The following is a 16561-nucleotide window of genomic DNA, read 5'->3' on the forward strand; positions in this document are numbered from 1 at the left end:
TAAAAAATAAACCACCTTTTTTCTTTCTGTGAGGAGGGGGATGTGCAGATCTAGTGGCACCAGTGAGGCACAGTGCCCAAAATACATGTCATCACTAAAGTTTGTCTCTAAATCATTTTATAAACTGAAAGGTTAATCCTATTGCCATAGAGTCTCCTACAACTACCAAAGAAGTAAAATGTCATCAGAGAAGTCTCAGTAAACTAGGCTGCTGTACTGAAAATTAACACAAGTATTGCTTTTTAAAATGTCTTTCAGTCCTGGATACAAGCCTTTTTTAAACATCATTAAACCTCAACTGCAGAAACTGTGTGAGGCAACAGAAGAGCAAGTCCAGCCTGAAGCTTTTCAGCCTACAAACCCTTCTAAGACCACTGAACAAGCCAGTCCACGAGCAGAGGAAAGTCGCAGCTGTGCCAGCCAGAGCACAAGCATCCAAAGTGAGGCTGGCAACACCTTCAGTCGGCATGAGGAGGAAAAGTCAAGGGAGCTGGAGGAAGAGCCTTTCCAGGAAGGCAGTTATGACTGCACCATATCATAATAAGGCTTCATTTCTGTTTCCGAGGACAGTATTAGTGACATCACAGCTTACAACGGAGTACACTGTGAAAATATATCACACTTTAATGTGTGTGTGTGTGTGCGAGAAGCAAGGGAGGGCGGGCTTTGGACATGTTTCAGAAAAGTGTTAAAAAGTTTTTTGAGGGTTTTTTTTTTTTTAACATTCTGAAATTTTTTTTCACATCTATTGAATAAGAAAATCTTACTCGTTGAACCTGTGAGGAAAGATAATTTTCATTTCATAAGTAGCTATATAAATTGACTTAACCTTAAAAAAGTGATCCTGCTCAACCCATTTTTCTTCAATTTTTTTTATATAAAAGTACAGTGTAAAGTAATAACACAGAATGTTGTACAGATAATGTATATGAAGATAGGCTGTTTTATTCTGGAGGAACATGTGTGTAATGCTCAGTTAGTTTTGACTGATAATTCCCAAATTAAGATGCTATTGCTGACCTTCCTACTTCCCATACTATAATGCTGATGATGTGCTGCAGAGTACGCTGGTCATTGGTGTACAAGTGCAGTCACCTTGTTTTCGAGCCAGTTGAATCGGTATGATGCAGTAAAGTTTATTTCCCCAGACTTGTTAATCATCCTCAGTTTTTTTTTTTTTATATTCCTTTTTTAATATTACAAACTGAAAATATGGCAGCTTGGATGTAAAGCAGCCATTTGCCTTGGTAATAGTTAAACTTAGAAGCCACAGCTATAGAGTACAGTTAAATGCCACTTGCATTCACTAACCTACAGTAACTTTTAAATCACAATAATCAAAGACCTACTGATATTGATTCTTCTGCATTCTGACTCTTGCTAAGTTCAGTCACAGAAAGCTGTGCTGTGTGTGGGCACAACAATTGAGGGACTTAGGGAGCGGCTAGGGAGTTAAATACAAAATTAAGGGTTTTTTAAAACTTTTAAGGCACGCCACCTTGTTCCCCAATAAAATAGTGCATGGTACTCTGAGTAGTGCAGTTTGGCATAGAGAAAATATTCATCTGTATTTAGATACTATTTAAAATGTAAAGCACCTTGCAGCAGGTAAAAAAAAAAAAAAAGCTTGCATGCATCATATCCTTGGATGTAACTGTTTAAGTATTTCTGATCTGAAACAAGTGAAACTCTAATAATTCATATGGAGAATGATTGATACAACAGCATTTTTATTACAGCTTTGTAAATATAATATATATGTATGTGAGTACTCTTGTATAAATGTATTGAAGGCTGCTGCTCATGCTCTTGGGCTTGCACCATAAGTTGTCAAGCAGCGCTGTGACCTGCATGTTAGCTAACTGTAGAGAGCTGATAAGCTGAGTTGCACTTGGCTGTGGAATAGTCAGCGAGCAGCGTGATTCATTCATGGCATCGTTTTATGACTAAAGAAACTGCCACAAAAACAGCAATCCAAAAATTTGACAACAAATGTTCATTTTAAACATGCAACTCCTAGATTCTTATTTATTTCATTTGTAAATTCCTTTTTTTGTTTCTTTTTTCAGACTGAGAATGGCTTTTTATGTAAATATAATCTGTAATCATGTACTATTGCTATTTACAACCTGGCAATGTAAACAATGCATACTTTAAAAAAAAAGTCATTTTTCAAACATTTGGTAACATGTATACATATAATTAAATGAGATCTTATTTTAATTATCATACAACAGTCATAGAAAACTGACTGCAAGAAATGCAGTGTAGTAGCTTTGAGGTACTTTCTTTGCCTAACCTCTGCCCCAATTTGTTAATACTATATACCTACAACAGTATTACAATTTAAATATTAGCCTTGTTTCTACTGTGCAATTTGAACAAAAAGAATGCAACCTATTGCTTATTTTATACAAAACTAGTTTATTTTTATAACAGAAATGTATTTGATTATTACAAGGACCAAATTAGCATTTATGGTATTTAAACAGCATCTTTCTGTGCCCAGTCAGTCAGTGCAGTTGTTAGAGGTCAGTACAAAACAGTTCTAAAGTTGGATAAACAAGAGCCCTTTTCATAAGCACGGCCAGCATGTACAGCACAGGAAGATGACAAACTGCTTTCCCTTGTTTACTTGTACAGTACATTTCTGTTAAGAATCACAAGCTTCAGGGTATTTTTTAGACATTTAGGGTTGAGTCCTTCAAAAATATTTCAGTAGAATGAATTGGAAGTAACTCAGCTAAGAGATCATTTTTTGCATTAATTCCATTGCAAATATCAGGACTGTTTTGTACATTTACCATGACAAGTGCAATAATATGCTTAGTAATAAAATGAAGCCTTTTTGATGTGATTGATTACTGGTGTTTAATCATTATGCTCAAATAGGTAAAATGAGAATTGATTATGATGCCATGTGTCCTAGCAAGTCATTTAAGATATTCTTATAGTACCTAAGTTTACAAAATTCAATGTACTGTCTGCCCCTCCAGCAAAGACATTTTTAATGCAATTGTGTGTTTTCTTTTTATTTAATTGGAAGATTTAAATCATCAAATGCCATTCAGCTTGCACAAGCAGACTTAGTAGCATATTGTCAATTCATGTGGATGTGTAAATTTAAAACTTTAGCGAGTTCCTATAACTTAATTGCTAAATATTCTGATTTGTTAATGGTACCTTTTTTTAGGATCCTTTAGCTATTTTTAACATACATCAAAGTTATTACACTACGCCTATCTCACTTAACATGAAATCTACATTGGAGAGCTGGCCATTAATCCAATGTAATTTAAATTTTATAAAAGTGTGTGCTTACATTTTTTTCTCTTGGCATCCCTTAACAGACACAATCCTTATCTCTTGCAGAGAAAGGGGCCTCCTTCATACAGAATTTCAGATGTTAGAGGATGCATAAGCTAACGAGAGTAGGAGAGGCTTGTATTAATATTTTTGCATATTCCAGATCCTAGTAAGAAAGAGAAGCTACAACGTGGGCTGTAGTAGCCATTTAGGACAGTAGGGAGTAAAGAGAGAGGGACCATTTGTGGAGAGTATTGAGTATATATTTAGAGTTTTCACTAAAATTGCAGTATTAATGAGCAGGGAAGACCTCACATTTTAATAAATATATATGAGTTGGGTGGGTGTTGGGATCTTTAGCCTTTTCCTGTGACCTGTTTGGCTAGCTCCTTTAGGCTTCCAGCATCTGTTAGGCTGTGGTATCATGAGCCTTTATTTACAGCTACCTAGGGGTTTTCCCTCTTATTTTATAACCTCTAACTAGGCCAGCCATTGTAATTGCAGCCCTTGACTAGGGGCCCTAGACATCAGCTCCCTCATGACTGCTATATGCCTGCACTGGCTAGTAGGTGTCACCATTGAGTGATGATTGAGACTTCATCCAGGGTCCATAAATGCTGCTTCTACAGTATCCCTGGCCAGCCCTGAAAGTGAACCTGTCTCCCTCACAACAGCATGCAGCATTGCATCTAAGCCATCCTGGACTTATATTTTGTAATCACAGTAAGACACTTCAGAGTGTGTCATTGTTTATGTAGTCCTAGAATACTCCTGAATCACGTCAGTGTCCCATAGCAGTGTACCTTTTGTACCTATTAGCTTCATTGGCACCTTTCTGTATGTTTTACATGAATTATGTATTCAGGGCTGGCTGTAGACTATATTTTTATGTTAAATAAAGTTTTGTATAATTTGAGATATGGGTGACCTGATAATTGGAGATGAGAGATAAGTAGAGAGATGCAGATTGGAGTGAGGGAGTTGGGATGCAAAGACATCAGATAGTGTGGCATGGGTGAGAGATGTAAAAAGAGGATACAAAACTGGAGAAATTGAAGAACTTCTTACGAGTCTTATTGAGATCTGACTTAACTACTGCCAGGCAGAGCATGGCACCTCTTTTGACCAACAGAAGTCCATCAGTCTACATTGCGTTCTATAGATTATGTTGTGTAACAAAATCCTTTTCTATTTTTTCCTTAATTTCTTTGATTTTAGAGTGTTACCTGCCCCTCTTGATAGTTTGGGGTGGGGTACAGTACTCTGTTCATTCATGTTTTAATGCATTTTATCCATGGTTTTTCATACTTTCTACATTTAGAACTTATTATAGTACCTTCATAGAAACAACTCTTAGGGATTAACCCTACATAAGAATTATCAAACTTTCATTGAGCCTGTCATTCCTGTTCCTGACAGTGGCAAGGATAGAAGTCTAGAGAAAGTTTACTAACAAAACATCTGTAGAGCTGTTCCTTCATTGTAATATCCTTCTAGTTTTTTGCAGTCATGGTTGAAGGATGCATTAATCCTGAGGTGATGTTTTGGATACATGTTAAATATCCTGTTACTATCTATCTTCCCTAAATTTACTAATCCCTTTTTAACATGTTATGCTATATTTATCCACCATGACCTGTAGTACTGTTTTCTATAGTTATGGATTGTAAGCAAGTGCTTTAAAAAAAAAAAAACAAAAAAAAAAAAACCTGCTCGACAGTATACATTTGCTTTCTCCACACCTCTTATGTTTTATGTACCTCTGTGCTCTGTCTTCTGACTTGCCACTTTCAAGCTGAAGCAACATGATAGACCTAATCAATTTTTGCTGCCCTGCTCTGTACCTATTCAGGTATACACCACCCTTTTCAGATGGTGTGATTAGACCTGCACAAAGTATTCAAGATGTGGTATTTACAAAAAGCAACACCATTCCTTCAATAGACTCCAACAATATATTCAGACCCAAGGCTAGTTTTACATGAACTTGTGCTTTATTCATCATTAATGTTAGGATAGTTTATTTAAAATGTTTTTCACTCACTTTATTGTTGTCATGTCTCATTCCTATTCCACATTTAATATGTCCATTACCAGCGTATGGGTAGAATACCATATGGTTAGGTGTGAGATCTGCATAAGCTTTCTGGGCCTAACAGGGCAAGCTCCTTACATACATGGCTGATTTAGCCCAGAAACCTGAACAAAAGAACCTAAAGTTTACAATTAGATGAGGGGGTTGGATCATGTCATGCCAGATTCAGGGCCCCCCAATGCTTGCATATTATGGAGGGAGCTGCAGAATGTTGCAATGGCTGAGCTAAAGTCCATAGCAGGGTATATAAAATAGTGACAAAAACCCCATGTAGGTGCAGATCAAGGCTCATAGTACCATAACCCTACAGAGACTAGATCCATTGGAACAAGAAGAAACTGCAAAGCATATAAGTAGAAAAATTTTATTTCATAAACTTTTTTTTTATCAAAACATTGAACACTTTTTTTTATTTATACACAAAATCTAGAATAAAATAGCTATTAAAAAACAAAATATAAAATTATCAGTCCATTTATATGCTCATCTCCCTACTTTCAAAAAAGAAATGGCATCTCCTGTGATGTGACAATCCTGGATAATCCAATGAAATACATGAGCTTTACTTGAACAATAGTTATTCCTTCATATATTGCTGAAATTTGCAAGAAATTGCTGCTCTTAGTGTGTGTTGTAAATGGCATTTATTTATAAATTTAAAAAATGGCTGCTGTAGCAGAGACTCTTCTCTGTTATACTGAAGATTCTCCTTGACAAAGGTCTTTGTTTTGCCTGCTAGGGCTTCAATAGGAGGTGAAAATACTAGTGTAGCTAATCTGTTGCAACATTTACATCATCAAACCTGTAGACTGCAAACTCAAATACACACAGGAGAGCAGATGCTCAGCAATTGTATAGTTTCTTCTCCAATGTTAAACCAAAGTCTGCCTGCCTTAGGAAAATGTGCTAACTTGTGTTGGGGGTTTGTTTTTTTTTAATAGCAAAAGTTTGTAATGTAACTTTATATGCACTACATCAGTTTACATAGCTAATTAAAGTGAAGGGGCCACAAACTACTCTTCTCCATAAGCAAAAATATTTGTGGAAAATAGAGTAAACTATAAAGCACTTCTTTATTTTTTATTTCATGATGCACTTTCAAGGTTGCTTGATCCTCAAAGCACACCAAACCACCTCTACCTGATCCTTTCATACTCTAACCTGTTTAATCCTTTCACTACACTCCTACCGCTCAGCATGATCCTTTCATCTCCCTTCCCCCACTCATGCATTTCTTCCAACCATTCATATTCAATCTTTTATCTCCATTAGTGTTCCCTCTGTCTCGTCCTCCCAATGTTGTTTCCCTTCTGCCAAGCCTTTTCTTTCGATCCATGTCCTAGTGCTCCTCTACATCCTATTCCCAATTCCACTTTTCTCCCCATTGCTAGTATTTTCTTCCTCCTCCTAGTGACCTCCTTCCCCCCATGTTTTCCTCTTCTTGGTCCCTTTCATTACCTAGTGTGCCATCCTTCCCCTTTCTCCCTTAGTGCTTCCCTTACCCCCACCCCCATCCTCCACCTACACTATGCCCCCTCTCCTGGCTCACCTCAGTCTCCCAGGTGCCCACACTGATGGCATCTCAGCTAGAACAAGCAGGAGTGTCTGCGTCTTCACCAGAGCCTATAGCAATAGCAGCTTTTCTGAGCTATGGCTTCCCTCCACCCCCCAGGCATGAATGTCTGCCCGCCCCCCCAACTGTGCTATGATAGTTACTGTAATGACTGAGTACTCCTGAACATGGAAATGAAAAGCTGGCTCGAGGTGAATTCTATCCTGCCAGCCAGCAGAGTAAAATACACGTGCAGCATTTCAGCCAGTAGTCACGGTGAATGTTTTTAAAACTCGAGGCTGATTGGCCAGGCTATTCTTGCAAGATTAGTACAGTCAGCCTGCAAGTTTAAAAAAAATGTTTGCAGTAACTGCTGGCTGGCAAGATGGGGTCTGCTCAAGCCAGCTTTTCACTTCAGACTTGTACTAGGTGTATGGTGAGAATAGTGCTGGGAAGGATGAGGATCATGTTGAAGGGGAAGGGGTGGAGCTGCCCCATCTGCAATCATGGCTGAACAGGCCCTTTGCCATGGTCCACTGGTTGAGAGCCACAGTTCTGAAGTGATACTAAAAATAGAAGTCCAAAATATTAGGGCAAATTGACAAACTAAAGGGTAGCAAATCACCTCTCACAAAATGCTATACATCCCATAATGCTGAAAGAACTGATAAATGATAGTGGACCTGCTATTGGAAATTTGTTAACTATCAACATCATCTATGGTACCTGAAGACTGGAGGGTTGCCAATGTAATGCCAATTTTTCAAAAAAGGATCAAGGTGTGAGCCATGAAATTACAGACCAGTGAGTCTGTCTGTGCCAGCAAAATGATAAAAAATATCATAAAAGAACAAACTTGCTTAACATATAGATAAGCATAGCTTATGGGACAAAGCCAATCTGGATTTAGCCAAGGGAAGTCTTTCCTCACCAATTTACATTTTTTTTGAGGGTGTAAATAAACATGTAGATAAAGGTGAGCCAGATTGTCAAATGCTTTCTTTAAATTCAGAAACACTAAGTCCTCATCAGCAACTTCTAAGGAAATTAGAAAGTGATGGGATAGGTGGCAGTGTCCTATTGTGGAATGGTAACTGGTTAAAAGATAGAAAACAGAGAGAGGGCTAAATGGTAAATTTTTCCAAATGAAAAGGGTGAATAGTGGCATGCTCCGGGGATCTGTTCTGAGAGTGATGCTTTTTAACATATTTATAAATGACCTGGAAATGAGAACAAGTGAGGTTATCAAATGTGCAATGACACAAAATCATCAATGTTGTCAAATCACAAGAGGATTGTGAGAAATTGAACAAGTACACTGCAAATGTGGGAGACTGGGCATACAAATGACAAATTAAATTTAATGTAGACAAGGACAAAGTGATGCACTTAAGAGTAAGCCAGATTAGCTACAAAATGCAAGGCTCCACATTAGGATTTGCCACTCAGGAAAGGATCTAGGTGTCATCATTGAAATCTGCTCAGTATGCAGCAGCAGTCAAGAAAGCAAATAGAATGCTAGGGATTATTAGGAAAGGAATGGAGAATAAAACAGAATATCTTAATGCCTCTGTATCACTCCATGATGTGACCTCATCTTGAGTATTTTATATACCGACCTTCAATCAAGATATCACATCAGTTTACATTCAGGTACTGTAGGTATTTCTCTATCCCCAGAGGGCTTACAAGCTAAGATTTTGTACCTGAGGCAATGGAGGGTAAAGTGACTTGCCCAAGGTCTACAAACCCTGGTCTCCTGGTTCATAGTCTACTGCTCTAACCACCAGGTTATTCCTCCCTGGTAGATTGAGCAAAGTTAGAAACTTTCCCTCTCTTACTAGAGACATTACAGAACAAAGGCTTTCCATATGAAAGAGAGGGATGTATAAGGAGAAATTACTACTTCCCTGATAATTTCCTTTTCTTTAGTACAGACAGGTGGATCCAGAACCAGTAAGTCATGCACCTCCACCAGCAGATGGAGACAAAGTATTGGGTTTAGTTCTGGTCACCACATCTCAAAAACAATTTAGCAGAACTAGAAAGGGTACAGAGAAGGGTGACCAAGATGATAAAGTGGATGGAACAATTCCCTATGATGACAGGCTAAAGAAGTTAAGACTCTTCAGTTTGGAGAAAAGATGGCTGAGGGGAGATATGATAGAGGTCTATAAAATAATGAGTGGAATAGAACAAGTAAATGTTAATCAGTTGTTTACTCTTTCAAAAAGCACAACAACCAAGGGACTCACACTGAAGTTGCTGGGTAATACATTTAAAACTAACAAGAGAAAATATTTTTTACTCCATGCATAATTAAGCTCTGGCATGCATTGCCAGAGTATGTGGTGAAAACGATTAGTATAGCTATGTTTAAAAAAGGTTTGGACAAGTTCCTAGAGGAAAACTTCCAATAACCATTATTAAGGTAGGGTTGCAGAAAGCCACTGATTATTCTTGGGATAAGCAGCTTGGAATCTATCTTCCCCTTGGGATCCTGCCAGGTACTTGTGACCTGGCTTGGCCATTGTTGGAAATGGGATACTGGGCTTGATGGACCCTTCATCTGACCCAGTATGGCAAGCTTTATGTTCTTGATTATAAAAACATCTGGGAGACAAAATCAGCAGTAGAAGCTGCAGAGAGAATCTACAAGAAGTGGGATGCTAGCAAATATCAGAAATGAAAATCTAGAGCAAATTTGTCACCATCTTCACCCTATGGCAGCTGATATGTCAGCAGTTTTAGTCAATTACATGCTTTCCTCGCTCAATGGTTTCCGTGTCTTATGTCGCTGGTTATGGGAGCCAATGCAATAAAGTGCACTCAGTCTAGCGCACCGGTTAACCTGTGGTTGGAGGTGCATTTTCGACATGCTAGCCTAATATCAGCTGCAAGAGGGGGATTAGCAGGTCCAAAATGTGCATCCAAACAAACAGGTAGCTAATCGTGCTCATCACATATAGCAAATGTTGCTTACCTGTAACAGGTGTTCTCACAGGACAGCAGGATGTTAGTCCTCACATATGGCTGACATCACAGGATGGAGCCCAATCACAGAACACTTTTATCAAAGTTTCCAGAACTTTGACTGGCACCTACTGGGCATGCCCAGCATAGCACTAAACCTGCAGCCAGCAGGGGTCCCCCTTCAGTCTTGTTTAAAGTTACAGGAAGTGCTGAAAAATAAAATAAGAAAACATAACGAACCCAACACCACAGGGCAGCGGCCGGATTTCATGAGGACACCTGTTACAGGTAAGCAACATTTGCTTTCTCACAGGACAAGCAGGATGGTAGTCCTCACATATGGGTGAGTACCGAGCTGAAGCTGTCCAAGAAATGGACCCAAGATGTGCAATAGGCACAAGGACTGGGGTGGAATTTGATAGACGGCATCCTGAACCCTAACGGGCAGACAGAAGGGTGTTGGTACATCAAGTTGTAAAAAGGTTGGGCAAGACAGATTGGCCGAAGATGGAATCTTGTCTTCCGGCCTTGTCTAAGCAATAATGGGCTGAAAAGGTAAGAGGAGAACTACAGGTAGCAGCCCTGCAAATGGCAGGAAGCGGCACAGAGCGTAGGTGTGCTACTGAAGTCACCATGGCCCTCACGGAGTGTGCTTTAACACGGTCTTGAAGTGGAATGCCTGCTTGCTGATAGCAAAAGGATATGCAGTCCACTAACCAGGAGGAGAGAGTCGGTTTACCCACAGGCTGCCCCAATTTCATGGAATGGAAAGAGACAAACAATTGAGTGCTTTGCCTGTGGGCAGCTGTACAGTCTAGATAGAATGCTAGAGCCCGTTTGCAGTCAAGGGTATTGTAGAGCCTGTTCTGGATTGGAGTGGGACCTGGGAAAGAAGGTATGTAGTATAAGGGATTGCTTAATGTGAAACTCCGATACTACCTTAGGTAGTAACTTAGGGTGAGTGCAGAGTACTGCCCAGTAGGGATGTGCAGAGCAAAAGTTTAAGTTCATATGTCCATATGTCCAAAGGGGGTCCCATTTGCGGTCAATATGGACATAAACAGAATTCAATGAGTTGAGTATATGTCCATATGTGCAAATAAAAATTTAAACCCCTCACCCTCCTTAATCCCCCCCCCCCTCCCCCAAGACTTACCACAACTCCCTGGTGGTCCAGCGGGGTCAGGACGCCATTTCTGACCAACTTTGCAAGGAGCACATGACGTTGGCGTCACTTCGGAGTGACGCAGCGTCACGTGATTCCCCGCGGGGTCGCTTCCGGGATCCTCGTTCGGCCCAAAAGGAACTTTGGCCAGCCTGGGGGGGCCTCCTGACACCCCCAAGCTGGCCAAAAGTTCCTTTTGGACCGAACGAGGATCCCGGAAGCGACCCCGCGGGGAATCACGTGACGTCGGCGCCACGTCAGAGTGACGCGGCGTCACGTGATTCCCCGCGAGTTCCCTCCGGCAACCCTTGTTCGGCCCAAAAGGAACTTTTGGCCAGCCTGGGGGGGCCTCCTGACCCCCCCAAGCTGGCCAAAAGTTCCTTTTGGGCCGAACGAGCGTTCCGGCGCGAACCCGCGGGGAATCACGTGACGCCGCGTCACTCTGACCGTGGCGCCGACGTCACGTGCTCCTCGCAAAGAATTTCAGAAATGGCGTCCTCACTCCTCGCTGGGATCACCAGGGAGTTGTGGTAAGTCTTGGGGGGGGATTAAGGGAAGGTGAGGGATTTAAATTTTATTTGGATCAACAATTGCGATTTCCAACTTATTCAACATAGCTATGTTGAATAAGTGGAAATCCGATCGTTTATGTCCATCACTTTTTTAGTTAAAAAAAAAAAAAAAAAGTAGCGTTTTTTACATTTATGTTCAATACAATGCACACCCCTACTGCCCAGTCCTGCAGAAAGTTTAATGTAAAGCAGATAGGTAACTAGGGCCTGTAACTCACTAATTGCGAGCAGATGTTATTGCCAGAAGAAAAATAATTTTCCATGTGAGAAAGCAAAGATCACAGGATTGGAGAGGCTCAAATGGTGGTTTCATGAGCCGACCTAAAACCAGGTTCAGGTCCCAAGAAGGGACCGGAGGACGCAGTGGAGGCTTGAGGTGAAGTAAGCCTTTCAGAAAACATGTCACGAGGGGTTGTAGCGAAATAGGAACGTCCCCGACACCTTTATGGAAGGCGGCCACCGCACTGACATGCATTCTGTTGGGAGGAAGTTTTTAGACCTGATTCTGACAAGTGCCAGAGATAGTCTAGAAACTTCATGGTGGAACAGGTAAGGGATCAAGGGATTGAGAAGAACATCATGACGCAAACCTGTTCCATTTGTATAGGTAAGACTTTCACGTGGAAGGTTTCCGTGAAGCAATCAGGACACAGGAAAGGTTAAGTGGCTGAAGAATTAACCTTTCAACATCCAGGCCAGCAGGGACAAAGATTGGGATGGCATAGGCACCTGCCATTCTGAGTGATCAGAAGCGGGTCCTTTCCCAAGGGAATGTGCCTGCGAATGGAGAGATCCTGAAGTATTGGATACCACACAGGATCATGCATCCCTTGTCCTGACGTAACTTCAGGAGAGTCTGGGAGAGAAGTGGAAGTGGAGGGAATGCATAGAGGAGACCGGTTGCCCATGAGAGGGAGAACACATCTCTTGGCTGAGCGTGGTGGTTGCGAGTGAGCGAGCAAAAGTTCTCTACCTTGCGGTTTTGAGGTGACGGAAAGAGGTCTATGTGGGGCTGAGGGACCACTTTTGCAGATGGAAAGCACAACTTAGGTTGTCCGCCAACACATTGTCCACTCCCAGCAAATAGGCCCTGAAGTACACCAAGTGGGAGAGGGCCTCCGCCCATATCTGCGCAGCTTCCTGACACAGTAGAGAGGAGCCCGTCCCTCACTGTTTGTTGATGTACCACATGGCCACCAGGTTGTCAGTCTGAATCAGGATGACCGGATTGAAAAGGTGATCCTGAAAGACCCTGAGAGCATATCTGATTGCTGGCAGCTCCAGCAAATTGATTTGGTGTTTGGCTTCCTCTGGAGACCAAGTTCCTTGTGTTTGCAAATCGGCCACATGGGCTCCCCAGCCGAGGTTGGAAGCATCTGTGTTGAGAATTACTTGAGGGGCTGGAGCTGGAAGGACAGGCCTTGGCGGAGATTGATCTGATTTTTCCACCAGGCTAGAGCCTAACGGAGTGAGCCAGTGATGTGGACCGGGGCGACAGAGGTTGGACGGACTGAGTCCATTGTGAACTTAGCCATGAGAGTCAGGGAGTGGACTCTAAGCGGGCCATTGGGGTAACCTGTACTGAGGATGCCATGTGTCCCAGTAGGATGAGGAAGTGGCGTGCAATCATGCGGTGCTGAGACTATAGTTGATGTGCGAGAGAGATGAGTGTAAGAGCTCACTGTCGAGGCAGAAATGCCTTTGCCTGCAAGATGTCCAAGTCTGCCCCTATGAATGATAAAGTTTGAGATGGGACTAAGCAGGATTTTGCATAGTTGATGAGAAATCCTACCAAAATCAGAGTGTGTAAAGTAAGATGTAGGGAACTCAAGGATACCAGCTTGAACTTTTCTCGGTGGAGGTACTTGTTGAGAGCACGTAGATCCAGAATTGGATGAACGCCGCCTGATTTTTTGGGGATTAGAAAATAGCATGAATAGAATCCTAGACATTGTTGGGAGTATGGCACTTATTCTATTGCTCTAGACTGGAGGAGGAGGGGGGAGGAGGAGGAGGAGGGAGACATCCTGCTCCAGGAGTAATCAGTGGGCGGATGTTCTCCCCATCGGTAGAGGTTGGGAGTCCGGTGGAATGGAATGGAAAGAAAGTTCAGGCAATAACCTTGAGAGATTATGGCAAGGACCCACTGGTCTGAGGTGATTGTGCCATTTCAACAACAGGTGGCACCCAATCGCCCTCCCACTGGTATCTGAGGCAGTGGAAACTGGCTGCTGCTCTTGATGAAGGAGTCAAAAAGTGGAAGCAGGGCCTAGCTGAGGAGCTGCTTGTGGCTTTTGTTTACGAGGTTGATGAGACTGGGCCTTTTGGAAAGGTCTCGTGGCACAAGTTCTAGACTGTGGTAGATAGCATTTCTTTGGACGGAAGAATGACTTTTTAGTATCCTTCCTGAATGGCTATTTGGAGGAATATTCAGGGCATCAGAGAGAGCTGGCAAAGAGTCTAGTTCCGTCACCATCCGCTGAATCTGCTCACCAAACAGATTGTCTCCTATGCAGGGCAAATCACATAATCTGTCTTGTACTTCAGGGCACAAGTCCGAAGACTTAAGCCAGGCCCATCTTCTTGCTGAAATAGCAGTTGCAGATACACTGGAAGCGGTGTCAAAGATGTCATAAGAGGATCTTATTGCATGCTTCCCTGCTTTAAAACCTTTATAGACCAGGGTTAGAAGCTGTTCCTGGAATTGCTGAGGCAGGGATACTGCAAAGTCCTGTATCTGCTTGAATAAGACCCTGTTGTACTGGGTCATATACAGCTGCTAGGAGGTAATCCGAGAGATAAGCATCGATCCCTGAAAGACATGACAGCCAATGTCATCCAGGAATTTCTGTTCCTTACCAGGGGAAAGGAAGAGGGGGGTTTTGATCTTTTTGTCCTTTTTTGGGTAGATTCTACAACCACAGACTGGTGGATCCAGCTGAGGTTTCTGGAATCCTGGGGCTGACTAGACCAAATAAGTGGTATCAGCTTTTCTAGTGACTGGAGCAACAGAACCAGGGTGTTCCCAGTTCTTTTTGAGGAGATCCAAAAGAACCTGGTGCATAGGGATGGAGGTTATTTCCTTGGGAGCATCCAGGAACTGTAACAGCTCCATCATTTGATGTCGGTCATCTTGCTCAGTCTGCAATTGGAAGGGAACCAATTCAGACATTTCCTTCACAAAATTTATGAAGGATAGGTCCTCTGGAGGAGAACACTTCCTGCTTTCAGTAGGAGAAGGTAGCAATGGTAAGTTATCGGTGTCTTCAGAAGAATCGTCGGTCCAGGTATCATAGGGATCAGCACCTGCCCCTCTAGGAACCTGAAGACGGGATGATGGTATTCCTGAAGGTCCTGGACTAGGCTCCAAAGGCATCAAGGGAAGTATTGGAGGCACCAATGAAGGCATCGATGGATGGAGCAGTGGCACGGATGGGCGCATCGGCATCGATGGTTGAGGCATCAGCAGGACACCCAATGGCGGAATGCGGAATGGTGTTTCTCTCTTCCTCCGATGACCAGAGTAAGCAGGGAAGGCACCCGAGCCATCGTGATCCAGGATCCATCGGTGGAAAAGCGGCTATAAGCGCTTCCAATCTTCGAGAGCAGCATTGCCAATGCTGCCGGAATGGGATTGATGGTCGGTTTCGCAACCGGCACAGATTTCAGCGCCATGGGAGCCTTGGAGTCTGTGCAGTCGCCTTATCGATGGCCTCCTGAACCATCCGGCTCTAGTTCTTCATGGAGACCTGGAGCAAGCAGCCCCAGCTCTGGAAGGGAAGAAGGAGGCGGAGGCAGAGGCATAGCCGAAGGGACCACCATTAAAGGCGGAGTCGCAGCTCCAGATAGCGGTCCGGGTGAGGCTTTCATCAGTGACCCGGTCACAGAAAGGGTCGGTGCCTTTTCTGGACAGGGTTTCTTCGATGGCGGCTCGGACGATGATGAGGTTGATGACTTTCCTTCATCAATGGTCCGAGGCTTCCAGTGTCAATGCCGATGTTTCTCTCTACAATCCCCTCGGTCCTGAGAGGGGGTAGAGGTAGTCTCTCGACAATCCCCTCGGTCCTGAGGGGGGTAGAGGTAGTCAAAGTGAAGTAGATGGTGCCGGTTCGGCTGACGTCGATGCAATAGACAGTGTCAGGGTTTGAGAACGGAAGAGAAGTTCCATCTTCTCCATTCTGGCCTTGCAACCTTTAGGTATCATTAAGGCACATTTGGTGCAGATCAAGACATCATGTTCGCACCCAAGACACATTACACAGACTTTGAGGGTCTGTTATGGACATGGTGCAAGTACAGGCCGGGCACTGACAGAACCCCCATGCCATGGCCTCTGAAAAAAATTGAGCCCGCGGCACGGTCAACGGCCAATAGGCCACGAGGGCCAAACTCGACGGGAATTGAACGAAAACGGATAAAAACTTACCGGAGTACCGCGGAGTCAAAAATTCAAAGGAGGGACCCCTGTGGGGTATGAAAGTTTTTAGTAAGTCCATGAGGAAAATTCCTGACAGGAATCTCTGTGGTGCTCCTTAACCCGCGTGGCTACTGCTGCGCGGAAAAGAGAAGACTGAAGGGGGACAGCTGCTGGCTGCAGGTTTAGTGCCATGCTGGGCATGCCCAGTTGATGCCAGTCAAAATTCTAGAAACTTTGACAAAAGTGTTCCGTGATTGGGCTCCATCCTGTGATGTCACCCATATGTGAGGACTACCATCCTGCTTGTCCTGTGAGAAATATATATATGTCATGTAGATGAGGCTATTAACTATTACCCCTCTGATGCAAAAAAATCACCAGTTGACCAATGCACCCTTTTTAAATGTGGCAAATGAAACCCCAGCCCTGGAGCTGATGTTAGGTCATAAGGCAAATCAAAACCACATTAAAAAAAACAAAA

General features: G+C 42.8%; 1 protein-coding gene across 2 annotated transcripts in view; it reads left to right on the forward strand.

Moving 5' to 3' along the window:
• The window catches only part of RIC1 (RIC1 homolog, RAB6A GEF complex partner 1), a 312556-nt gene extending 308334 nt beyond the window's left edge, over positions 1-4222 (forward strand). For both annotated transcript variants that reach the window (XM_029613872.1, XM_029613883.1), the window contains exon 26: positions 259-4222. In XM_029613872.1, coding sequence (XP_029469732.1) covers positions 259-541 — 283 coding nt within the window. In that variant the 3' untranslated portion in view covers positions 542-4222. The remainder of the gene's footprint in view (positions 1-258) is intronic.
• Positions 4223-16561: the final 12339 nt, after the last annotated feature.

This window comes from Rhinatrema bivittatum, chromosome 1 (assembly GCF_901001135.1).
Source record: "Rhinatrema bivittatum chromosome 1, aRhiBiv1.1, whole genome shotgun sequence".
Lineage (NCBI taxonomy): Eukaryota > Metazoa > Chordata > Amphibia > Gymnophiona > Rhinatrematidae > Rhinatrema > Rhinatrema bivittatum.